Consider the following 25,241-nt stretch of genomic DNA (forward strand, 5'->3'; position numbering starts at 1 on the left):
TTTTTAAAAAACAAAAGGAAAAGGAATTTATTTACAGCTCACCCTGGGAGACTCCCGGGGTGCAGGAGGCACATGTGAGACCGCCCGCCTTCCCCTCGGTGCCCGCAGCGCAGTGCGGGTCCCGGAGTTCCCCCGCCCAGGCCCGGCACGCGCCGTTCCTCGGCCTGCGGGGGACCGAGGCGGGGTCGGAGACCAAGGTTGAATCGTCGTCACAGGTTAGTACTGATTGTTAAATCCGAAGCTCCGAACTGCTTATGCAGTGGGTTTTTGAGGATGAGAGGCGAGCTCCCTTTCGCCGGGCTTCCGTAGTCCTTGACGCTTTGGTCCAAGAAGGTGCGAAGAGCGCTGAGCCGAGCATAGTGGAGACTCACCACGGCCCCTCCGAGGAGGAGGCACAGGATGCCTGCGGCGGCGTGGACGGAAGGAAAGGGGGCGGTCAGGGCTCCGGGACAGAACCCGGCCTGCCCCGCTCCATCTATTGCAGGCTACCTCTCACATTTCCTCCCCACCTGCCCACCACACAAACATACACCCAGCAGAAAGACCTCTGATCTGGATTACACGATACACGGGTTCGCGTGCTAACTGGGGCAAGACACCGAACCCTTGCGAACCCCCTCCCCTCATCTGTAAAACGGGCATAACTGCGTGCCTCTACGAACTATTGAGAGGGGCAAACTAGACGGTATACGTGAACTCATTTTGTAAACTGGAAGGCGCGCACCCGTATAAACCCCGTACCCACCCCCAGCTGCCCGGGGCCGCCTCCTCAGTCCTCACCGGTGGCCAGCGTGACCCAAAAGGCGGCACCGTAGTGCGTGATGAGAGCGGAGGAGCCGAGGTGGAGCGGACAGAGCGGCACGTTGGAGATGGTGGCGAAGGCGAAGACAGAGAAGAGCTCGAAGGCGCCGGTGAGCAGGAGCCCCAGGCCTCCGTAGACCGGGGCCGGCATGGAGAGCAGCACGTTGGAGACGACCCAGAGGCAGAACGCCATCCTGCGGGGGTGGGGACCAGCTGCGCCGTGAGCCGGATTCTCCCAGCCCCCCTGGGGTTCCCACAGTCCCGCTTCCTCTCTGTCCCTACCCCAGAACCAAAGCCCGGGGCTGGGATGGCGGAGGCGCAGGGGAACCCCCGAGGGGATAGCTGGCTTCCAGCGGCTGCTGGGTCTTCCCGGATTCCAACGGTCTGTGCGCACCTTGTGACTTTCTGACCCGCGAGGCAGTGATTCTCACCTCGCCTCTAACTGCAGCTCACCTCCTCCGGCTCACACGTCCCTGCCGCACACGCCACCCACGCACACGCGCACATTGCCTTTCTCCAGCGCTCACCACAGCGTGGCCTTGGCGTAGTGTCCCGCCAGGCGGTACGGCCTATGGAGCCCGCAGGGGCTGCTCGGGGTGAACTTCTCCGCCAAGTAGAGAATTGGATCCGGCAACCCCTTTTCCAGTGCCTCCGCGTACTTCGCGGCGTAGTTCTCGCCGAAACGCCAGGGGAAAAATTCGTTGTAGTCGATGGTCTCGTTCAGCTGCTGCACTGGGGTCCCTACGGAGGGCGCCGGGGTCATGAGGCTGCGCACAGCCCAGGACCCAGCAACTAAACGGATTCAGATAGAAAGTGGGGGCGCGAGAGAAATGGGTTTGGCAGTGGTTGGGGGAAAACACAAATCCATGAGGACCAAAAGCGATTTGAGCCTTTGGGATCTAAGACGTCCTCCCGCTGCCCCTGCCACACTCCTCACCCATGGGGTTTGCCAACCCCAGAAGTTCACTTCGTTCCAGCCTCCTTACCTGTGAGAGTAATATTAATTCCATCCAGGCCCACGTGCAAACCGATGTGAGCTTGCACCCGCGCTGTGCTGAAGGCCTTGTAGGAGGTATTGGTGCTCACTCTACCCACTGACCATGCTGCGGCGAAGTGCAAGGCTGTGGGGAGAGGCACTCGGTGTGGGGAGGGTTGGGGAGAGGAGTCGGGAGAGGGAATTGGGAGGGTGGGAGGTTGGACACTGTGCAGAGTGATGAAGGGGCTAGGGGTCCAATATAGTATACATGGTAAGGGCGGAAGAGAGGGCACTAGAAAGAGCTGGAGGATGGGAAGAGGGAGCAGGAAACCAAACCCAGTTCTCCATTTTCCCAGGTGCCCTCTGCCCGCCTCCCTCCTCACCCCAGGTCTGCTCCCCACTGGCTGCACCACACACTCACCCACAGTTTCTGCGCCTATGAACAGGCTGAGAAGAACTCTCACCAACCAGAACCAGCGCTGCAGGAACAGGCACCCGGGTCAGGCCTGGGTACTGCCCAATGAGAGTGCCCTAGACCTCCCTGGACCCCATGCCACCCAGATCTTTAGTGCCCCTGCAACTGCCCCCTCTTACCCCACACCTTTTCCCCAGTTAGATTCTTGACGTTTTGAAGCTGACGTTTTTGCTTTTCCTGCAAATCCCTCTGAGCCACTGGAATTTAGGATGTTTTTCTGGCCATGCACATCCACCTCTCCAGCCCCATTTCCCAGTCTACCCTGCAACTGGGCTGTTTTGGTCTTGTTCTCTCCCACCACCTTCACTCCCCCACCTATCCGGCTCTTGGTCCAGGTCCAGCCTTCTGCTCAGGTCACTGCTGTGGTGAGGCTCAGTGAGTCCAGAAGTGCAAGGCAGGCAGGGGTCACCTCCCCCAGGAGAGGGAGGCCCCAGGGTCTGGTCTCAAGTAGAAGAGGTGGGAACGCAGCCTAGGTGCACCACTTTCCCAGGAAACCAACAAAGATCAAGACTCAGGGAGCCTAGGTCCTTCTGTACTTGAAAAACAGACAACTTATGCTCTGGGAGAGAAGGGAATCTGAGGACAAGTATCCAGTCTGCTACAACTTTAAGTCCTGTGTGGGAGTCTCTGAGTCCTTAGGATGGAGGCATCCCAACCCAGCACACAGGTAAAACACAGCAGTCTGAACTGAAGGTTTCTGTCCTCTTGGTCTGAAGGTCATCACCCAGATGGTGGGATGGGAGTGAAGCTGCAGTCTGGGGAGAGGCCAGAGGCCCTCGCAACACATGAAGACTGGAATCGGCCCCAGGATTACTGGGCTGAGCACTCATTCTCTGCAGCATCCTCTTGAATGATCCAGCTGGGTTCAGTCTCTAGGGTTTGTTTATGGGACCTCTCCCTGTCCTTGGGAAGGGGTTGCTTGCGGCACAAGACTTCTGGGCTGCTCAACCTATGCTTATCTGGTTCAATGCTTCAGTTTGACTATTCATGGAGGCCCTTGGGGCCGTCTTACCTGTCCTGGGTCCTCCAGAGACAAGCTGCCCACATGCCCTCCACCCTCAGACCTGAGCTCCTAGCACCCCCTTACCGAGTTGCCACGAATCCCGGGCAAGATGAGCAGGAAGCTGGCGGCCAAGATCAAGAACACCAGAATGACGATGAGCAGCGGGACACTGAAGCCGGCGGCATGCCGGGACTGGGGGTAGAAAGGCAGCACACCGTTCCACAGAGTCATGGTGCAACCCGGCTGAGCGGGGCGCGCGGGTGGGCGGGCAAGCGGGAGAGCTGGGTCTGCTCAAACCGGGAGAGCGCGTGCCTGGCGTCCAAGCCCGGGTAGCACTTTTCTTTATCCTGCCCGCTGCGTGCGAGGACCGGACTTGACGGGCTGGTCAAGTCCAAGCCCCAGGGCTCGCCCCTAATGAAGCGCAGCGGCTGGCTGCCCTCAAGTGCCCTGGGCTGGCCCGGGCGGAGTTGGGTAGGCGGGAGAGTAGAATTATTTCTCACTGGTTGTAGCCAGCTACGTTCGCTGTCTGCGGGTTGCTCTGCGTTGGGACCCCCCTTTTATAGCAGTGTAGGCAGCGTGCCCAGAGGAGGTTAGGGCTGGGCAGCCGTCCAAGCGGGAAGAGCTCTTGCAAATGAGGGGCGGAGGTCGCTATGCAAATGAAGGAGCCCCTCCTCCATAGCAAGAGGGCGAGCTCCGGGTCCCGATGCTCACTCCTGGCACTGGTCTGGCCTGAGTGGACACCGCGCGGCTGGCCTCAGAGGACCAGAGAGGAGGGTGAGTGTGCAGCCAGGGACGCTGAGGATTCCGAGAGGAAAGAAGACTTCTGACCCGGACGGAGGCCCTAAACCAAGGTTGGACCTGGGCTTTGGGCCTGATCTTCCCATCCCTCGTGTCCATACACAGGCGTTCCTTGTGGAGTAGGAGGGCCTGTAGGTCTGGGGCTCCCAGGTCACTAGCCCATTCCCTTCCCTTCCCTGCCTCCTCTGGGAGAAGCAGCTCCTGGGGGATTTTGCAGGTGGGGATTCGAGGCTCTGGGGGGCCCTGGGAGGCTGGAGGTAAAGTCCTGCCCCAGACTGACAAGCCCCAGAGGATTTATGCCCTGTGGGTTCCTGTCGTTGGGGTTAGTTCTCCAACGGGGTGGAAAGTGGAGACAAGCATCAGTGCCTACAGGGCTGCCAGGTGTCCTAACAAAAGTGGTGTGCGGGTTCGGGTCCCGGATGATGCTCCTAAAAACTTCACGCCAGAAGTGGAAGCAGCCGGCGCCGCCTCCCCTGTGCCGGCTATAGGCGTGGAGGACGCCAGCTCCATGTCCGTCACATATCCCCTCCATCCCCCGGGCCGCAGCGTCAGCATGCTCCGCGCGAGGCCAGAGGCACTGGTGCTCCTGGGAGCTCTGCTGACTGTACCCCTGGAACCAGCAGGTAAGTACCAGGCGCCCCTAGCTTCAAGATGTCATCCAGTACGCCCTCGGGTTGGGGGAAGGGAGAGGTGCAAGGAAGCGGCTCCCTAAGGCTAGAAGATCGCTGCAGGGCTCATCAGTATAGGAAACTTCCCATGCCGCGCAGGCACCGCCACTGGGGTCGGCTTGGGGGCGCTCGGAGAGCCGGAGAAGCACAGGCCGAGGCTGTCGGGTCCCCGAGGGTGTCGCTGGGAGGCTAGCGCTGAGGGCACCACTCTCTGACCCACAGGCAGCCAGAACGCACCCTCACTAACCTGGGAAGTGCAGCGCTATGACGGCTGGTTCAACAACCTGAGGCACCACCAGCGTGGCGCTGCCGGTGCGTCCTGTGGCCCCGTGGGACGACGAGGGTGGCTAGTGGAGGGCAGGGCCACGGGAGACCCGGCACCGAGACGCGGAGAGCGCGCGCCGCCAGCCGCCGGGCTGCCTGCGGGCGCAGCGAGATCCTATGCGCTCCTGGAGCCAGGAGACCCTGGGGAGAAGGGGTCTCCTCAGTGGGAGTGGGGGCTTTGAGGGAGGAGTAGGGCAAAGTTTGTAGGCTCATTGGGAACGGAGTGCTTTGACCGAGCCCCGCTCCCTGCTTCCCGCAGGCTACCGTCTACAGCGCCTTGTACCAGCCAATTACGCGGACGGCGTGTATCAGGCGCTGGAGGAGCCGCTGCTGCCCAACCCACGCCGCCTCAGCGACGCGGCCATGCAGGGCAGAGCCGGGCTGCCATCCCGCCAAAACCGCACCGTGCTGGGGGTCTTCTTTGGTGAGGGCAAAGTGGGAAAACACTGGGACTGACCTGGCGCTTAGCTCAGTGCCTGGGGAGAGGGGCTCTGAGGCCCCTCTGCAAGTCCACAGGAGACCATCAGAGACCCCCCAGCCATCTCCTCCCCACACCAAGCTGCGCTTCGAGCTGTTCTTCATCTCGGAGATTTGAGAGTGTCGATTCAGGGATTTTTGCCCCCCTAATCTTCCATTTACCTCTTACTCCAAACCCAGGAGTGCCACTGGACCCCCTGTACAGTTCTTAGGAGCTGATTCCCCTGACACAGCTCTCCTCACAATAGGATTTTATCCTCTTTCCCTTCAAGAAGGAGGGGAAGGCAGGATCTTTTGGGACATGGGGGACTGGTTTGGGGGAGCCCTTACATTAATTATATTATTCTGATTCTCACAATAATGTTATGAGGTGGGTGGGGAGGGTGCTATATCCCCACTTTGCAGAATAGAAAAAACCCGCAGAGCTGGTGTCAGAGATTGAAACAAACATCCGGCCCTTTCGCTCTTGGGAAATTTGGAGTCCGCCTGGCCGTGGGGAGAGGAGACTCTCACCAGCTTGCACCCCACTGCCTGCAGGCTACCACGTGCTCTCCGACCTGGTGAGTGTGGAGAGACCCGGCTGCCCTGCAGAGTTCCTCAACATCCACATCCCGCCGGGAGACCCCGTGTTCGACCCCAACCGGAGCGGGGACGTCGTGCTGCCCTTCCAGAGGAGTCGCTGGGACCCCAAAACCGGACTGAGCCCCAACAATCCCCGGGACCTGGTGAGATGAGGCAGGCGGTGGGGCGGGGCGCTGGACCCGAGGTAGGCGGGGTCCTGGGATGGGGACACAACAGGGCCGGGCGGGAGAGGCTCCCACCCCCACCCCCACGGACCCCGCCTGGGCCTGGCCCTCCCTTAGCCACCTCGGCTGCCCGACCCCTCGCTCACCGTCCCGGTGCCCCGCAGACCAACGAGGTGACGGGCTGGCTGGACGGCAGCGCCATCTATGGCTCCTCGCACTCCTGGAGCGACGAGCTGCGGAGCTTCTCCGGGGGGCAGCTGGCGTCCGGGCCCGACCCCGCCTTCCCCCGGGACTCGCAGGACCCCCTGCTCATGTGGACCGCGCCCGACCCTGCCACTGGACAGCGCGGGTCCCAGGGGCTGTACGGTGAGGCCGCGGGCCGGGCTCGGTGGAGGGCTGGCTGGGGTCTGCGGGGTTGGGCTCCCGTGAGTCACACCGCCACTCATCTCCTCCCCTGTGTCCCCACGTCGCCTACAGCCTTCGGGGCGGAGCGAGGCAACCGCGACCCATTCGTGCAGGCGCTGGGCCTGCTCTGGTTCCGCTACCACAACCTGTGCGCTCAGAGGCTGGCCCGCGAGCACCCGAGCTGGGGGGACGAGGAGCTGTTCCAGCACGCGCGCAAGAGGGTCATCGCCACCTACCAGGTCGGCGCCTCCCCCACGTCCTGGTCCACCGAGACTCCGCTCGCCCGCAGGGCCAGCTATCCTTGCACAACTCCCACCCAGAAACACCCTTCTCCAGGAGGACACCCCTCCCCAGAAAGCTAACGTCTAGGAATAGACCCTGAAAATGATCAGGACGCAAAGCGCTACTTAGACACGAGGTTTCGCTTGTGATTATTATTTAGCTCCCTTCCTCCCCCTCCCAAATCCCCTGTTCCTTGTCGGGGACATGCCTCCTCACCTTCCTCTTTGGCCTCCCTCGTGACTGCCCCTGCCTGGTCCTCATCTCCCACTTAAGCCTTCCTTGGGCTCAGATTCCTCCCAGCCTGGCAGCTCCAGCGCTGGCCTCCCCTTTCCCCTCTCTCTGACCCTCAGAACATCGCTCTGTATGAGTGGCTGCCCAGCTTTCTGTCGAAAACACCCCCGGAATATAAAGGTGAGGATGTTGCGGGCGGGGGGGGAGACACCTGGGCTGAGAGTTGGGGGTTCAGAATCCATAGGGGAAAGAAGACAAGTGGATGCTTGTGATGGGAAGATGTGGGGGGTAAGGAGCCTATTTCTCTTGTTACCCCACCTTGGGCAGAGTACGACCCTTTCCTGGACCCCAGCATCTCCCCGGAGTTCCTGGCGGCCTCTGAGCAGTTCTTCTCCACAATGGTGCCCCCTGGCGTCTACATGAGGTAAGGTAGAGGCTGGCCTGTAGGGGAGGCACAGCGCTAGCAGAGGTGATGAACTAACCATCCTGGGGGCCTGTGGCCTTTTATATCCTCCACAGTTTAACGGTGGAAGGGAAGCAGAATTTGGGACCCTGGAATAGGACCCTGGGATGGGAGATTCAGTCTGAACAGAGAAATCTCCCCAGCTCCTCCTAATGGCTGAACTTCAGCTGCTGAGAGCAGGATTTGTCCAGCAGCTGGGTCACCCTCTTCCCTTCTTCCCTTCCCTCCCTGTGTGTACTGAGAGCGACCTCTACCTTCAATCCACACACACTGTCAAATCCCTACTCTGTTCTAGGAAGGTGCTGGGGCCACCCTTCAGTCCTGGTCCTTAGTCCCTCTTAGTCCCTCACCCCACTCAACCCCATCTCAGCTTCTTCCCTGAATTCCCGTAGTACATCCTTGATTATCCATTCCAGGAATGCCAGCTGTCATTTCCAGAATATCGTGAACAAGGATTTTGGCAGTTCCCCAGCTCTGAGGGTCTGCAATAGCTACTGGATTCGAGAGGTCAGCCTGGGGTCAGGGTAAGGGGAAGGTGGGTCAGGGTCAGTCTTGTTACATAGGCTGGGAAAAGCAACGATTCCACTTCTTGGGTGTTGCTGCTCCACGGTGGTGGGAGATGAAGGGTGGAGAGATCAGAAAAATACCTGGGGACTCAAGAGAGTCTAGGACTGGCCCTTTGTCCTGCGATGCTACAGTGGTCCAGAGTGAGAGGGAATAGGCTTTGGGGAGAGAACTGAGAACCTGCCTGAGTATGTCATTTATTCCAGAACCCCAATCTGAACAGTGCCCAGGCAGTGAATGAGCTGCTGCTGGGAATGGCCTCCCAGATTTCGGAGCTGGAGGACAGGATAGTGGTTGAAGATCTGAGGGGTGAGCTCTGGAACCAGAGGGGATGGGGGCCCAGAGGCTTGGGGGCCTGGGGACCCTGCCGGGTTAATCAACAGGCAGACCTAGGGTACCCACAATGCAGGAACACACAGGAACATCAGGACCAGCAGGAGACTTTGCTTAGAAGACAAAGTGCTTTGAACTTTTTTTTTCTCGATTTACAGGCTCATGTTGTTTTTATTCTAAATTCCCTATTTCTGAGTATATGGGGGGAGGGGTAGCACCATGATTTCTTTGGTGTTTAGGTCTCTAAAGGTTTGCATCTAGCCCTGTCTTGAGGTTAAGGAGGTAAAGGACGGCAATTTACTGCTTGATGACTAGAACAGTCTTAAGCCTCAAGGGAAGAGTCTTGCCAGAAAAATTGCCCCTGATCACACAGGGTGACATTGACCCCACACCAAGGCAGGTCAACGTGAGCGCAGGTCATGTGTAGAGGAGTGCTGAGGGCAGAGGGCAGAGTGCCAATAGCCCAATTCAAGGCTGCTGGGTGAAGAAGCACTGGGAGGACTGAGCCTGTAGCATGGTCCTCTCTCCTCCTTAGATTACTGGCCTGGCCCCGGCAAGTTCTCCCGCACAGACTACGTGGCCAGCAGCATCCAACGTGGCCGAGATATGGGGCTGCCCAGCTATAGTCAAGCCCTGCTGGCCTTGGGGCTGGAAACCCCGAAGAACTGGAGTGACCTCAACCCTGAAGTGGACCCCCAGGTCAGGAACAGTAATGATAATCATAGCAGCTAAAGCTTTCCTGTGACAATACTGTTCTAAGTCCTTTACATATGTAAGTCATTTAATCACTATCAAGACCATTATAGGGTACATACTATCGTTTTCCCCATTTTACTGATCACATAGTTGGTAAGTCAGTCACAGAGGCAGGATTTAAATTTAGCCATCTGACTCCAGAGTATGTTCCTCACCATTACATTGTACTGTTCCTGGGTTGGGTGCCAGTGCAGGGTCCTTTCCCATGAGTTAGGTGACTCAAAGCTCCTAATCACTGCTGCTGGGCAGTCTGGGTAGCCATGGTCACAGGATATGGTCCTCAGGTACATAACAGTGGTCTCACCATGGGCAGGGAGACACTGGTTCTTCCACCAGACTTGCCACCAACTGAGGGGGCGCTGCCTGGGAAAAGGAGACTCCCTCAGGTCTGAATAGCAAGCCAAACAGCTGATGGGGTCCTGTGTTTGAGGGATGGGGCAACAGTGGCTGCCCTTCCCAACACACACACACGCGCACACACACACACACACACACACACACACACACTCACTCTTCACCTCCTCTGGTGCCCCAGGTGCTGGAGGCCACAGCTGCCTTGTACAATCAGGACCTGTCCCGGCTGGAGCTGCTCCCTGGGGGGCTCCTGGAGAGCCATGGGGACCCTGGGCCCCTCTTCACTGCCATTGTTCTTGACCAGTTTGTGCGGCTGCGGGATGGTGACCGCTACTGGTTTGAGAACACCAGGAATGGGTAAGGCCTGCCTGGGCCTGCACCTCAGACTCCACCTTGGCCTGGGCCCCAGATCCTCTGCCTGTGAATTGCCCTCAGGGGCCCTTAATTCCCAGCTGGCCCACCACTCCCTCTGGGTTTCTTTCCTCATTTAAATCCCTAGGCCTGAGGTTGCTAGAGGCCTGAATCCCCTTCCCATCCCAACAATTCCTGGCTTTCTCCAACTTAGGCTATTCTCCAAGGAGGAAATTGCAGAAATCAGAAACATCACTCTGAAGGATGTCCTGGTGGCTGTCGCCAACGTGGACCCCAGTGCCCTACAGTCCAATGTGTTTATCTGGCATCCAGGTAGGGGACCTGGGAGAACACAAGCGGTGGTGACCAGAGAAAGGACCAAGGTTGGGAGTGATCACTGTTGCTGTCCAGAGAGCCAGTGCCAGGCAACCCCTTCTGTGTTGGGCTGGGAGGCTTCTGTTGGGCCACCTCCCCCAGAAAGGACTGGACTGGTTTGCAGGCTGCACCCTGTGGCCAAGCTGCGGTGGGTGCTGAGAGATGGGATACAGAAGGGGATTTTTTGAGGGGAACAAATTCCAGGGAGATGGGCCTGGAAGGGAGGAGGGTACCGGTCCCTTACAGGAGAAAAGGGAAGGATGCCTGGCCAAGGAGTGGGATCCTCAGGCTTTGAGGTCTCCTGTGCCCTCTCCCTCAGGTGCACCCTGCCCTCAGCCACAGCAGCTCACAACTGAAGGCTTGCCCCCCTGTGTGCCCCTGACCGTGTCTGACTACTTCAAGGGCAGTGGTGCTGGTTTTGGCATCACCATCGTGGCTATCTGCTGTTTTCCGCTAGGTGAGCCCTTCATCCTCTCACCCATCTCTCTTCTCCTGTCTCCCCACACCCTGCCCCCAAAGGCTGCCCCTGCCCCTCATTACCTGCTGGCCTATAGGGCTAGCTCCTTGGTACAGTTGAAATTGGGCATGGGGGGCCTAGGGAAGGGAGGGGCACAGCCAAAGCCTCAGTGAAGCTGCAGGCAAGGGGCTCCCCTCCTTACTGCCTCCTTCTGACTCCCTTCAGTGAGTCTGCTTATTGCTTGGGTGGTGGCCCATTTCCGAGGCCGAGAGCGCAGGAAGCTACAAAGGAAAGACAAAGAGAGTATGAAGAAGGAAGCAGCCAAAGATGGAGTGTCAGGTGAGATGGGGCTGAGGGAAGGGAGGGAGGAAGGGGGCAGTTGAGGGGCCCAGGAGAAAGAACCAGGTTACAGATGTAGGAAAGAGCCAGGCTTTGGGTGCCTGCTCAGACTGGTAGAGTGGAATTGCCCTGAGGCAGGGGTCTGGGTGCCTCTGCTGAACTGCTCTGCCTAATTGTCCCTCCCCCAGCGATGGAGTGGCCAGGCCCCAGGGAGACAAGCTATCCTGTCACCATCCAGCTGCTCCCAGACAGGTGTCTGCAGGTCCTGGACAGGCGTCTCTCTGTGCTCCGCACCATCCAGCTTCGGCCCCCGCAGCAGGTCAACCTCATCCTGTCCAGCAACCGCGGACGCCGCACCCTGCTGCTCAAGATCCCCAAGGAGTATGACCTGGTGCGGCCCACCCTGCCTCCCTAGCCTGGACTGCCCTCACACATCTCCCCTCTCAGAGGAAGTCCTCTCAGGCCACCCTCTCTGCAGCTACGAAGCTCACCTGTGAAGGCTGATTCTGGGGATTCCTTTCAAAGGTCCCCAGACTCAACCTGACCCTCCCTCTGACCCCCTTGGGCCACTCACCTGGCCTCAGCCTGGGTGGATGGGGTCCACTTTTCTCTCCTTCCCCCAACCCAAGGTCCTTTGAGGGGAGGCTGAACAAGCCACTCGAGCTCCAAGCATTGGCCCAGGCTTGCTCCCTCCCAGGTGCTGCTGTTTAACTCCGAGGAGGAGCGGGGCATCTTTGTGCAGCAACTGCAGGGCTTCTGTGTGCGCTGGACTCTGGGCCTTGACGTGGCTGAGATGGGCGAGAAGGAGCTGTTCAGGAAGGCTGTGACCAAGCAGCAGAGGGCCCGCATCCTGGAGGTCTTCTTCAGACACCTTTTTGCCCAGGTGCCATGGCTGTGTCTTTTGGAGACAGAAACCTACCCAGGGGTTGGAGGGAACCTAGGCTGGACATGGGGTGAACTAAGCTTCTGTTCTATGGGCTGGAGACGGACAGTCTTGGTTGAATCCTGGCTTTGCCACTCACTAGCTGTGTGACCCTAGGCAAGTCACATCACCTCTGCTCTGTATCTCAGTTTCCTCATCTATAAAACAGCGATTAAAATAGGATCCATCCCCTTGGGTTGTTGTCAGGATTCGGTGAAATAGTCTACATCTGGGGTTCTCAAAGTGTGGCCCCTGGACCAGCAGCAGTACCCTCACCTGGGAATTTGTTAGAAATGCAAATCCTTAGCTCCCACACCTGGACCAGTGAATCAGGAACTCTGGGGTTGGAGCCCACAAGCTCTCCAGGGGATTCTGATACACTCTAAAGTTTGGAAAACACTGTTCTATGTACAGTGTCTGGCCCAAGTGCTAGGTACATTGTAGGCATATAACAAATGGTAATTATATGTATATGACTTTTAAAATCTTTGTACAATGGGCAGAGGCCAAATCAGGCATGTGGCAGCACTGTCTGAATTGACAAGAGAACATATCCCTAGCCTCCTCCTGCCTGTCCACCCAAGTCTACAATACCCTCTGTCCCTAGAACAGGCTCTTTCGCTTTGCATTCCCAAGCTTTTCCCCTCCCTGTTCCCACCCCTTTCCCCCTACAGACCCAGCACCATTTCTACTCTATAAAACTCCTGGTTCTTGGGTCCAGGGAGAAAGTGGGCCGGCTACTAGAGATTCCAGTCACCCCTCTACAGGAGAGCAGGGGCCCAAGTCAGAAGTATATTTAAGGACCAGGAGCAGCCACCAGGGCTCACCCTCTCTGAATTGGACTTTGGGGAGATGTGAGAGGTCACTGAACTGGTTTCAGCCCAGGCCTCACCTCTTTTTTTCCCTCCCTCCTTCTGCTGCTGCTCGAGTGCAGGTACTGGACATCGACCAGGCGGATGCAGGGACCCTGCCCCTGGACTCGTCACAGAAGGTGTGGGAGGCCCTGACGTGTGAGCTGAGCAGGGCCGAGTTTGCGGAGTCCCTGGGCCTCAAGCCCCAGGACATGTTTGTGGAGTCCATGTTCTCTCTGGCTGACAAAGATGGCAATGGCTACCTGTCCTTCCGGGAGTTCCTGGACATCCTGGTGGTCTTCATGAAAGGTGGGGGGGGGGGGGTGGGCGGGGTGGGTGGTGGGCCCTCCCAGGAGCTAGAGGTCTTTCAGCAGAGAAGTGATCTGCATGCCCCTTTCTCTTCACAGGCTCCCCAGAGGACAAGTCCCGCCTGATGTTCACCATGTATGACCTTGATGGGAATGGCTTCCTCTCCAAGGACGAGTTCTTCACCATGATGCGGTACGGAGTAGGCCCTTCTAGTCCTGAGGCTTCCTGATGTTGTAAACAGGAAGACAAGTCAGATCAGAGGAGGGTAGGTGAGGAGGCTGTGTGGTCATCTGCACTGACAGGTGTCCTAGATACTGCATCCTAGACTCTCGGAGCATCCAGCTTCCAAAGTTTATCTGGCCAGGCCTCTGCCTCCAGGAGGGTCTATATCTGCACTGTCAACTCTAGCCAGAAAATTCTCCCCAGTTGAAAAAAACAACTAACACCAATATGACCGATAACACAAGTCCACTAACCCCTTTTGGATGCCCTTGGATCTTTATAAATGCTTCCACAGCATACCTAACACTGTGCTTTACACAGTGGATAATGGATGGATGGAGGATGGCTGACCTTGGTCACTCTCCCGACATTAATCACCACAACAGGCAGGAGGAGAAACATGGACATTTCTTCTATGTTCCAACCTTTGTCTCTTCCTGCTTCCTAAGCCATTTCTGGTCATGGTGTGCTAATGAAGACCAGCTTTTAGCTCACAGGCTGCTTATTCCTGAAGACACTACTCCAATAACACAGCCCCCTTCAGCTCCATAAAGACAGCGTTCATATCTGTCTTTATTCCCCACAGAATCTGCCTCCTCTGCACTGTGATTGGCACATAGCAGGCATTCAGTACATAGTTACCTGAATGAGATGAAATGATCAACAAATGAATAGATAGAATGCATAAAACAGCCCAGATCGTTTTAAGTTTTCCACCCCTTTAATTCCACATTGCGTGACTTCTCGTTCCCCTTACCTGCCACATCCCTCTCACGATCCAGATACCACAACTGGACCTGGGCTTCCCAAAGGGCCAGGGTGAAGCTGATGGCAGTCTGCACCTCACTGGGTGTGTCACTACAGGCCCAGGCCTGGGCGGGGCTCTAGGGAATCTAGGAGAGGGTCCCTGACCCCAAGGGCTGAGCTCCCACCTTCTCGTCCTGTGCTCATGATGGATCTTGCTCAGTCCCGACGGGATGATGTGTTTTTTTTAATGTGATGGCAGTGCTTGCTGTGCCACATGCGCAAAGGTCTTTTTCTGCTGCACTCACGCGAACTCGCTTGGTTTGTTTCTGTCCCAAAGCACAGCCTAAGAAAAGAGTATGGCCACTGCAGCTGCCACTCCGGTTGCTATCAGATCGGGAGTGGAGACACTCCTGCCCATGCCCTAGGGGTGTTGGCACAAGGAAGCGGCCACCATTGCACTACATCCTACCCCGTCCCCCCAGCTGTCTGTGCCCCAACTGCCCTGTGAAAAGGGGACCCCAGCAGTGGTGTGGGAGGCATCGACACAAGACAGTGGGCAAAGAGCCTGCCATGCGAGAGGGCCACGGCACACCTGACACATCCCTGCGCTAAGTGGACATTCATCCCAACCGTAGATGCCCCTCCGTTGGAAGGCTGCTTTCTCTAATTGGTCAAGGTCACTTTCAATTTTGTTCTGCCTTTTGAGCCAGTGGCCACGCCACCCAGCTTAGTGTCAGCTGCAGGCTGGATGAAAACCTTCTCATTACCATTTCTCGGGTCACTGGTAACCACATTAGATCATCTGGGGCCTACTCCACCCTGCACTTGCCTAAACCTGACCTTGCCAGTGACAGGCTGCTTTCTCTCTGGTCTTCCCCTAGGTCCTTCATCGAGATCTCCAACAACTGCCTGTCCAAGGCCCAGCTGGCCGAGGTGGTGGAGTCCATGTTCCGGGAATCGGGCTTCCAGGACAAGAGGGAGCTGACATGGGAGGACTTCCACTTCATGCTGCGGGACCACGACAGTGAGCTCCGCCGCACACAGCTCTGTGTCAAGGGTGGAGGTGGAGGTATGTGACTATGTGAGGAAAAGTCAGTCAGGGAGGAGCGTGTCTTCAGAATGAGAGTCCCTGGTGGATAGGACCCAGGGCTTATTTCTCTCTTAGTCCTTGGTGCCTGGTACTGAGCCAGGCATGTGTACTCAAGGGCATCGCATGCAGCTGTGCAATTTGTGCACTGCACGAAGATGCCCAAGAGGTGGACTGGAATCCAGCCTACATGCTGCTCACCAAGCCATGCTCACTGGTCTGGGATGTGTCTGGCCAGAGGAAGAGGCACTATTTTCTTTACCCAAAGGATCTGCAAGGTTGCATCCGCTCAGAGGGGGTCCGTTTTCTAGTTGCACTGAGGTGTCACGTTGACTAGCAGTGGCTGCCCTGTGTGTAGTGAGTGCTCACTGTGGGCTGAGGGGAACAAGACTGGAGCAAGTCACTGGCAAGTACCGTGGCAGCCTTTCTGGAGGAAGGGAAGTGGGAGGGCAGGGACAGTCTCCCAGCCCACCCTACCGCCCTCGTGGGGAAGTCTGTCCAGTCTCTTGTTCTTCACTCCAGGTGTCGGAGACATCTTTAAACCAAACATCAGCTCTCGAGTCTCATTCATCACTAAGACTCCTGGGGAATGGTGAGTGGCAGTGAGGTACAGGAGGTCCCCTTGACCAGGCCCCCTGCAGAGAAATGAAGGAAGTAGGGCTGGCTGAGTCAGCCCCTGGGGCCAGATATTTGCCTCTGAAAGTAGCTCTTAGTACATGGTTGGTCCTAGCCCAAATTCCAGCTGCCTCACACACCCCTTGCTGCTCAGGATAGAATCATTCTACAAAACAGATGAACAGATCATATTCATTTATTCTGCCTTGCCTTCTGCCTGCTTCTCTCTGACCAGTTGTGTGGGCAGGTTCTGTGGGCAGGAATAATCCCAGGATCTACCCCCATCCCCTCAAGCTCTGACCTGGCAGTTCTCCTGGCTGCAAAGATAAGGAGAGAACAAGCCCCAATTTCCTTTTCTCAGCTCCTGCCCCCGGGGAGGGGGACTTCCTACCTCAGAGGCCCCAGAGCTGGGAGGCCCCGGGCTGAAGAAGAGGTTTGGCAAAAAGTGAGTGTTTCCCAGAACCCCGGGCCCAAGGAGACATGGGGAGAAGTCTCAGGGTCTCTGGGCCCTGCCCACACCGTCTTGACACACAAGGGACCATCCTGAGTCTCGTTCCGTTGGTTCCCGACCTGCTTGGCGGGCTATAGAGTCAAATGACTCTTCAACCTCTACACCCTAATCTTCAGGCAGGGGTCCTGGTACTCAGATAAAACACCAAGATGGCAGTCAGGGGTCTCCTGGCTCCTGCCTGCTTTGGGCACAGCAGTGAGGTCTGTGCAGGGAACAGGAAGAGAGAAGGGCAGAACAGACAGGAGGATAAAGAGGTGGAGTAGTGGGGAGACAGAAAAGTGGGTGGATGGGGCAAATAAAGATGAGGGGTAAAGGGTTGGGGGAATGAGAGTTAGCTCCCGAAATGCTTTTTCCTTCACCTGTTGTGGCCCATCCTGACCCCTGCCAGGTCACCAAGTCTCTTTCACGGGGTGGCATTTAGGGGAGGCCGGGGTGCCCCATCTCACGGCCACTCTGCTTCCCATTGCTGCAGGGCAGTCCTGTCCCCTCCGCGGCTGTACACGGAGGCGCTGCAGGAGAAGATGCAGCGGGGCCTCCTGGCCCAGAAGCTGCAGCAGTTCAAGCGTTTCGTGGAGAACTACCGGCGGCACATCGTGTGCACCACGATCTTCTCAGCCATCTGTGTCGGCCTGTTTGCAGAGCGTGCTTACTGTAAGAGTTCCAGGTTGCAGGCAGTGGGAAAGGAGAAGTGGAGAGCCTTCTGCTTGCTTGTCCCGCTACTCAGCATCTGGATGGGGGAGTCCAGGTGTTCTGACTCAGGCCCAGGCCCCTGGCCTCTGTGCTATGCTGATTGATCCGCTCCCACTCTGTCCCCAGACTACGCCTTTGCCTCACCACCCACAGAAATTGCACAGACCACTCTAGTGGGCATCATCCTGTCGCGGGGCACGGCGGCCAACGTCTCCTTCATGTACTCCTACATCCTGCTCACCATGTGCCGCAACCTCATCACCTTCCTGCGAGAGACCTTCCTTAACCGCTACGTGCCCTTCGATGCCGCCGTGGACTTCCATCGCTGGATCGCCATGGCTGCTGTTGTCCTGTCCAGTACGGGTCTCCCAGGCATCCTCCCCATTGCTGCAGCCCCCTGGATCTAGCTGTGGGGGAGACAGTGAGGAGACTGGAGCTCCTTTATCCTTCCATCTCTCCTCCCTGAGCCCCCTATTTCCCTCGGGGTCAGAGGTGGAGTCTGCCCAGGGTGGCATCTCTAACAGGGTCTGTCTCTTGCAGTTTTGCACAGTGCGGGCCACGTGGTCAATGTCTACATCTTCTCAGTCAGTCCCCTCAGTGTGCTGGCCTGCATCTTCCCCCATGTCTTTGTGAATGATGGGTCAGTTCTGGGGGTGGGGGGCAGGTCCTCCTTGGGACACATGGGACAGGCCTAAGGGTATAACAGAAAAGAAATAGATAGCCCTGGATACTCTCGCACTGAGTGAGGATCAGAAGCCAGCCCCCTTGGGGAAGCTGAGAGGTGACTTTCTTGACCTCAGGAAGGAAGCTGGCCATGATTGGCCAGGAAAGGAGTTTGGGAGATGAAGCTGGAGACTGCTTCCCACATGAACCTGACACATAGCTTGCCTACCATCTCAGCCTACTATCCATTCACTGGGCAAACATTTATGGAGCACGTCTTATGTGTCCATCCAGGAGCCGGAGAGAAGGGATGCCAAGTTACATGCAATCATTCAGCAAATACTTACTGGGCCTTTACTATGTGGCTGGCATTGTTTGAGCATAGGGATAGGGCAGTGAGCCAAACACACAGCCCTGCCCTCATGGAGCTTACAGAGCATGAACCAAGAACTCAAGGAAGCAAAGGTCAGCCACAGTAGGAGAGTTCAGGACAACACAGGAGGAAGAATTGCTGAAAGAGCAGAGGTTGGAACCATAGGAGGGTGGGTGCCATGTTCCTTGGAAGGATCCCTGGCCATCTGGGTGGAGGACCAGTAACCTCAGCAGTCAGGGCTGGCAGGAACAGTCACATAGTGACTGGCGGAGCCCCTCCTGCCCCTGCCTGAGGCTGCATGTGCCTCTGCCCCACAGGTCCAAGCTTCCCCAGAAGTTCTACTGGTGGTTCTTCCAGACAGTCCCAGGTAGGGAGAGGGGCTGTATGTGGGGTCTGGGGGTTCTGTCTGAGGACTTCTGCTTTCATCTTCATCTTCCCATGAATACATGCTTATCTGTAGTGGTTATAGGTTTCCTTTCTAGCCTCCAGAACAAGCCCCTGCTGCAGCTCCTTCAGGCAAGCTGTTCTGGGGGCCAGGGAGGGATGAGGGACGTCAGGGAAAGAGGGCGGAATGGGGAGAATGCTCTGCTGTATTCTCAGCCCAGGCCAAGGTCCTGAGACTACTCTCTGACCTTGTCCTCCTTGCCCCCAGGCATGTCCGGGGTGCTCCTGCTCCTGGTCCTGGCCATCATGTACGTCTTCGCCTCCCACCACTTCCGGCGCCACAGCTTCCGGGGCTTCTGGCTGACCCACCACCTCTATGTCCTGCTCTACGTGCTGGTGAGGGACTTTTCTGGGCAGGGCCAGGCCATGGGACAGGGACGAGCATTCATGATGGGGGCAGGGAGCGGGCTGAATTGGACCCAGTGAGACCCTGAAATCTGAGATCCCAGTCTCTGAAGCCTATGCCATCCTCATCTACCCAGCCCAGGCCCAGGGCCCAGGGCCCAGGCAGAAAATATCTGGGCAAGGCTGGTGCAGGAAGGAGGACTGGCTGGGCCTGATCTATACTAACTGGCCATGTTTGTAGCTCATCATCCACGGCAGCTTCGGTCTGATCCAGCTGCCCAGTTTCTACATATACTTCATGGTCCCGGCACTAATCTTTGTGGGGGACAAGCTGGTGAGCCTGAGCAGGAAGAAGGTGGAGATCAGCGTGGTGAAGGCAGAGCTGCTGCCGTCAGGTACCAGGCCTGGCCTGACCCTGGGTGGGGAGCAACTCATGGGACGTGGGGAGACAGCTCCCCAGGCCTCCAGACCCCCAACTTGGCTCCTGATAGCCTCTTGGGACCCCTGCAGCTTTCCTGATGCAATGCAGCCCTAGACAGGGCTGTGCTCAGCCCCTAGGCGGACTTGCAGACAGTGGGAAGCAACTATGAGAAGAGGCACCTGAAAGTGCATACAGAGGGGTTTAAGGACAAGAAAGACCCCCACTGTGTGGCCTGGGTGCAGGGCAGGGAACCACATATCCCTCTCCCATCCCTTCTCCCAGAATAACCCCCTGTCAGAGACAGACACGTGGCCCAGATTGCGAGGGCCTGTAGTTGAGAGTCAGTGTTGGCCGAAGTGGGGATTCACATCATGGTAGAGGGTGGCAGAAGATGATCTTAGGTGTTGTGGAAACGTCCAACCTTCAGGACTCACATAGTAAGAAAATTAACCTCATTTCAACTGTATTTCAATCAAGATTGCTAGAGGACAAAGTGTGGTGTTCATATGCCTTTTGTACTCTCCAGTACTTATGAACCCCCTTTTTCAACAAAGAGCGAACAGGACTGAAGCTTAGCTGTGGTCAGGCATTAAATCGTATCCAGGTAAAATCTGATAAAACATGGTGCCTTCTATTTAGAGCACATAATGCTGGTTTTCTACCTACCTTAGTGAGCTAATGTTTCTTGTCCAGGTAAATCAAATTGAAAAAGTAAGTCAATTTAAAGAAAAACATTATATAAACGATAGTACAGTTGGTGTGCAGATATGGCCCATCACAAAGGCAACCCTCAGACAGTGGAGGTTTGGTAAACACTGAGATGGTCCCTGGGGAACCTGAGGTCAGGGGACCCAGTAGGCTAGTATCCAGGACAGTGGCGTCAGGCCTGGGTCCTTCATAAGAGGAGTGGAGAGGAGGAAAGGGCTAGGACAGGGGTGCAGAGAAGCCCAGCTCTTGGGTTACCCAGGAAACAGAGAAGGCAGCCCTCTGACTCCCAGCCCCAGGAACCCCACTTGCTCAGACCATGTGACCACTGTCTGTGCCTCAGGTGTGTGGAGAGGACAGGGTACCTGCCAGTCTTCAGGTACCAGGAGCAAGCCTTCTTTTTTTTTTTTTCTGAGGAAGATTAGCCCTGAGCTAACATCTGCTGCCAATCCTCCTCTTTTTGCTGAGGGAGCCTGGCCCTGAGCTAACATCCACGCCTATCTTCCTCTACTTTATATGTGGGACGCCTACCACAGCATGGCGTGCCAAGCGGTGCCATGTCCTCACCTGGGATCCTAACTGGCTAACCCTGGGCTGCCGAGAAGCGGAACGTTCGAACTTAACCACTGCGCCACCGGGCTGGCCCCAGGAGCAAGCCTTCTGATCCCTGTGTTTCCCTGCCCATGACCCCCAGGAGTGACCCACCTGCAGTTCCAGCGGCCCAAAGGCTTTGAGTACAAGTCAGGACAGTGGGTGCGGATCGCCTGCCTGGCTCTGGGGACCAACGAGTACCATCCCTTCACATTGACCTCTGCGCCCCATGAGGACACGCTCAGCCTGCACATCCGGGCCGTAGGACCCTGGACCACTCGTCTCAGGGAGGTCTACTCATCCCCGACGGGCGACGGCTATGCCATATACCCAAAGGTGCCCAACACTGGGAACCACTTTTGGGCCTCTGGCATTGCCAGAGGGTTTCCGCCTCCCACATCCTGAGACTAGAAGTTCCAGCCACTCCAAGGCCAGGCTGAGAGGGGGCTGGGGTACCTCAGAGGAGCCTAGGATGCTCTGTATCCTTCTTCTTCCTGTCCCCCCACCACCATTTCTAGCCTCAGAGCTGGGGCAGGGCTAGGCTCATCTCATCTTCCCCTTCTGTCGGCAGCTGTACCTCGATGGACCATTTGGAGAGGGCCACCAGGAGTGGCATAAGTTTGAGGTGTCAGTCCTGGTGGGAGGGGGCATTGGAGTCACCCCCTTTGCCTCCATCCTCAAAGACCTGGTCTTCAAGTCATCATTGGGCAGCCAAATGCTCTGTAAAAAGGTGAGTGTCCCTCTCCTATTCTTTGAAAAGGTGGCGACAGATGGTCTGATTGTGTCCTCACATCATAGCAGAGTAGCAAGAGAGAAAGCCCCTGTCTGCCCAGGCCATTCATACCCAGTTGTCCAGATGCTCAACATTTGAGGGAGGGTAGGAGGTGTAGGCAGAAGGGCCTCTGCTGGGATCTGTCTGTTAGAGCCCTTGGAGCACACTTGTGGGTCCGGCCAGAGGTTTAGTGTCTGTGGGTGGTCTGGGGCTTCCCAGCCTCTCAGATGAAGGCATCTGGGGTGGAGAAACCTTGAGCTGAGCTGAGTCCTGAGTTCCAGCTATGTGTCCCCAGATCTACTTCATCTGGGTGACACGGACCCAGCGGCAGTTCGAGTGGCTGGCTGACATCATCCGGGAGGTGGAGGAGAATGACTGCCAGGACCTGGTGTCTGTGCACATTTACATCACCCAGCTGGCCGAGAAGTTCGACCTCAGGACCACCATGCTGGTACGTCAGGGCCGGCCAGGCAGTGGTGGGGGCGTGGCGGCCACTATCTGGACTAAGAGCTGACCCTTTCTCTGCTGACTGTGACCTTCCTCCTCCACTCCCACCCCCAGTACATCTGTGAGAGGCACTTCCAGAAGGTGTTGAACCGGAGTCTGTTCACGGGCCTGCGCTCCATCACCCACTTCGGCCGCCCCCCCTTTGAGCCCTTCTTCAACTCCCTGCAGGAGGTCCACCCAGAGGTCAGTCCCATCCCCACCCATCCTGGGACTCTGGCCTTCCCCTGCCAGGACATCCTGGCCCTCAAGCACCCTGCAGCTCTCTCCTGAGTAGAGAACCCCCCAGCCCCAGCCCCAGGATGGGGTTAAGAGTTAGAGGAAGGCTTCAAGCCCCACCCCCACCCCAGCCCTGCCTTGCACTCAAGCCTCCTCCTCAAGGCCTGGGGTCAATGCCCTGGACATTCCAGCCAGGTTTGAGAAGCAGCTTCCTTTTGGGGAGTGAGCATGTCAAGCCTGCAAGTCTCTGCCTCTCTCTGCAACCACTCCCCTGGCACACTTGACAGGTCCGGAAGATCGGGGTGTTCAGCTGCGGCCCTCCAGGAATGACCAAGAATGTAGAGAAGGCCTGTCAACTCATCAACAGGCAGGACCAGGCCCACTTTGTGCACCACTATGAGAACTTCTGAGCCCAATCCCTGGTTTCTGCTTCTTCTCTGTGGACCAGCCCTGCCAGCAGTTTCTCTGTCAGAATCCACTCGGGCCTCAGCTGGAGAGCTGAAAGAGCCTTTCCCTCGTTGCTCCATCTGTCCCATGCTCTGAGAAGGTAGAGAGGAGCCCTCTAGCTCAGGCCACAGCAGGTTGTGGCAGACAAAGTTGGGAGGGGACAGTCCTTCCCTGTGACAACTGTGGAGGTGAAAGGAGACAATAGCATTTGGTTCCAATAGGTCCCTATCCCTCTGTTTGACTTCCACAAAATTGACGTATTGCTTTGGTATTTTCTTGGCTCAGGTATTTGAGGGGGGACGGGGTAGGGATACTCCATGTGCAGAGAGGGCTCAGAGTGAAAATCACAGAGCCCCGCTCAGAAGCTGTGATGCTTACAACCTGGACAGCCCAACTGCCGCAACTCAGGCTCCAAGCCCTTTTCCCTCCAGCTCCACCCTCTACCTCTTCCTAGAGGGTCAGGAACCCTGAGGAGTAACCAGGGAAGAAAGATGCCTCCCAGCCCTGAGGTTCCTCGTATCGGTCAGCAATACCCGCTGCCCTGAACTCTTGGCAGGTACCTCTCTGAGCCCCCTAGAGCAGCCCCTGGGCTCTGGGACCAAGAGTCCAGCCTCTCTACCAGACATCCAAAACTCCCTCTTAATTCTCCATTTCCATAGAAGTTGGGTAACCAGGTGTCCTAGTTTGCCCAGAACTCTCCCAATTTTAGCACTGGAAGTCTCTTTTCCTAGGAAACCCCTCAGTCCCAGGCAAATCAAGATAGCTGGTCACCTTACATAGGAGCCAACCTGGGTCATCACCTCCATACTTGGCTCTTGAAGACCCTTCCTTTTCTTTCTTCAACTGGCTCTTTCCTAAAAAGCTGAGCTTTAAATTTTTTAAAATTTACGTATAATTTGCATCCAGCAAAGTATATAAATCTTAAAGTTACCAAATGTGCATCTCAAATGTACATCGGTTACCACTACCCAACTCAAGATATAGAACATTTCCATCACCCCAGAAACTTCCCTTGTCAGTCTCCCCAAACCCCTAGAAACAACCACTGATTGATTTCTATCATTCCAGGTTAGTTTTGATCATAACGAATGTACACTTTTGAGACTGGCGTCTTTCACTCGGCACAATGCCTTTGTGATTCATCCATGTTGTGTGTATAGGTAGTTTGTTCCTTTTCATTGCTGAGTAGTACTCTATTGTAGAGCTGTACCACACTTTGTTTATCTGGCCTTCTGTTGATTGACAGATTGTTTCTCGTTTTTGATAATTATGAATAAAGCTGCTCTGATGATTCTTGTATCTGTCTTTTGGTGGACATAATGCATTCATTCCTCTCAGGTATATATCTAGGAGTGGAACTGCTGGGTCATAGAGTTCTCCAGCCAATAGGAACTATGGCAGGGAGAGTTTGAGGCCATCTCCACAGTCCTGCCCCCGGCTGCTCTCCTCATGGACAGGCCAAATGCCTTTGGTTCCCAACCTTCTATACTGTAAGAATCTCTCTGACAGAACTGGAATGGTACTGGATCAGGAGCCAAGAGACCTGGATTCTAGTGCCAACTTTACCCCTACGTAGCTCCAAAGGAAAATCTCTTAACTCCTCTGAGCCTGTCTCCTCATGTATTAAAATATCTGTTTGGGTATTAGGAAGTCAGACATTGATACTGACCCAGAAAGTTGTACTGATGAGAAAATGTATGAGAATATATTATACAATTACAATGTGTGATGATTATTAATCCGTCTACTTATCAACAACATCATGCCCAGGGCCCTCCAGCCCTCCTGCCCCTCACCAGGGACACAACCAGTCATGAATCCTAAACTCCAGCCCCTTAAGTCTCAGCCTGAGCTTTATTCACAAATCTGGCCCATCAGTGCCTTCCTTATTCCTTTCTAAAGACCACTCAAAATATTTATTTGTCTCATCTTAATTCACCTCTCCTTGCTAGGCTAGAGAATGTTAACATGGTTGTCATGATTCTCCCTAAAACCTCTACTCAGCCCTACCCTCCCTGCCATGCTAGGGCCCGAGTAAGAGTCTCCTGAAGACTCCATGATCACCTTTGCCCAGACCCCAGACGATACCAAATGCACCTCCAGCTGGATCTGCCTTCATGATCCTGAGTAGCCTCAGGTGGCACTCAGCCTGCCTGGCCTTAGTCCAAACTCTACACCCTAGCCAGGGTCTAGATGTCAGCCCTAAGCATGTATTTATGTGATTTGGCTGCTCTGTCTAACTTTGTCCAGATTCCCAGGAAGCCACTCCTTGCTGGAATAAAAGTCAAGGACTTGGAGAGAGGGTAGAAGTATCTTTATTCTGGGCATTTGCCAGGATCCTCAACCGGCATAAGCCTTCCTGGGGCTTTGTGACCAACTCTCCTTGGGAAGCGGATTGGAAGGCTGGACCACAGCCATCAGGAAATGTGTTTTTGAGTTGAGAAAATGAGGTCATCAACTGTACAAGTGGGTATAGGGGAGAGGTTAGGCTCTGGAAAATATGTAAACCGGGAGGCCACAAAAATGTGTCAGAGAAATAGGACTAGGGAAAGATGATATGGAGGAAATTCATGGAAACTTTTATATTGACAGTGTAAAAGAAAGCAAACATTCTCTGTTGGGTCA

General features: G+C 56.0%; 2 protein-coding genes across 6 annotated transcripts; one reads left to right on the forward strand and one right to left on the reverse strand.

The window, feature by feature from the left end:
- Positions 1–3,789, reverse strand: DUOXA2 (dual oxidase maturation factor 2). Its single transcript, XM_014847055.3, has 6 exons — positions 3,340–3,789; positions 2,199–2,256; positions 1,788–1,922; positions 1,329–1,542; positions 781–995; positions 1–403 (listed from the first exon to the last, which is right to left on the reverse strand). The coding sequence occupies exons 1-6, from the start codon at positions 3,484–3,486 to the stop codon at positions 210–212; spliced, it is 963 nt and encodes a 320-aa protein (XP_014702541.2). The 5' UTR covers positions 3,487–3,789; the 3' UTR covers positions 1–209.
- A 173-nt stretch (positions 3,790–3,962) lies between these two features.
- DUOX2 (dual oxidase 2) lies at positions 3,963–23,932 on the forward strand. Of its 5 annotated transcripts, none has more exons than XM_070502178.1 (34): positions 3,963–4,106; positions 4,426–4,676; positions 4,944–5,033; positions 5,305–5,469; positions 6,060–6,247; positions 6,433–6,634; positions 6,746–6,912; positions 7,306–7,366; positions 7,514–7,610; positions 8,066–8,156; positions 8,420–8,522; positions 9,082–9,245; positions 9,838–10,013; positions 10,222–10,340; positions 10,702–10,839; positions 11,065–11,178; positions 11,367–11,569; positions 11,876–12,061; positions 13,035–13,260; positions 13,359–13,452; positions 15,111–15,298; positions 15,839–15,908; positions 16,293–16,376; positions 16,915–17,093; positions 17,259–17,489; positions 17,673–17,772; positions 18,486–18,535; positions 18,821–18,948; positions 19,199–19,352; positions 20,778–21,010; positions 21,246–21,404; positions 21,742–21,897; positions 22,008–22,136; positions 22,457–23,932. In XM_070502178.1, the coding sequence occupies exons 2-34, from the start codon at positions 4,562–4,564 to the stop codon at positions 22,577–22,579; spliced, it is 4,683 nt and encodes a 1,560-aa protein (XP_070358279.1). In that variant the 5' UTR covers positions 3,963–4,106; positions 4,426–4,561; the 3' UTR covers positions 22,580–23,932. The 5 variants fall into 5 exon arrangements, with proteins under 5 accessions (XP_070358279.1, XP_070358282.1, XP_070358304.1 ...); XM_070502181.1 differs by having other exon boundaries at positions 3,969–4,106; positions 4,417–4,676; XM_070502203.1 differs by having other exon boundaries at positions 3,972–4,106; positions 4,600–4,676.
- The last annotated feature ends 1,309 nt before the right edge of the window (positions 23,933–25,241 follow it).

Source organism: Equus asinus, chromosome 2, assembly GCF_041296235.1.
Source record: "Equus asinus isolate D_3611 breed Donkey chromosome 2, EquAss-T2T_v2, whole genome shotgun sequence".
Classification (NCBI taxonomy): domain Eukaryota; kingdom Metazoa; phylum Chordata; class Mammalia; order Perissodactyla; family Equidae; genus Equus; species Equus asinus.

Bases quoted from the DNA above. Each gene is read 5' to 3' on its own strand.
- DUOXA2 (XM_014847055.3), bottom strand. From the start codon at position 3,486: ATGACTCTGTGGAACGGTGTGCTGCCTTTCTACCCCCAGTCCCGGCAT. The intron at 1,923-2,198 runs GTGAGTGTGTGG...CTCTCCCCACAG, and splicing joins CATAGGCGCAGAAACTGTGG to CCTTGCACTTCGCCGCAGCA. The intron at 1,543-1,787 runs GTAAGGAGGCTG...CGCCCTCCGTAG, and splicing joins AATTAATATTACTCTCACAG to GGACCCCAGTGCAGCAGCTG.
- DUOX2 (XM_070502178.1), top strand. From the start codon at position 4,562: ATGTCCGTCACATATCCCCTCCATCCCCCGGGCCGCAGCGTCAGCATG. The intron at 17,094-17,258 runs GTAAGAGTTCCA...CTCTGTCCCCAG, and splicing joins GTTTGCAGAGCGTGCTTACT to ACTACGCCTTTGCCTCACCA. The intron at 18,536-18,820 runs GTAGGGAGAGGG...CCTTGCCCCCAG, and splicing joins GTTCTTCCAGACAGTCCCAG to GCATGTCCGGGGTGCTCCTG.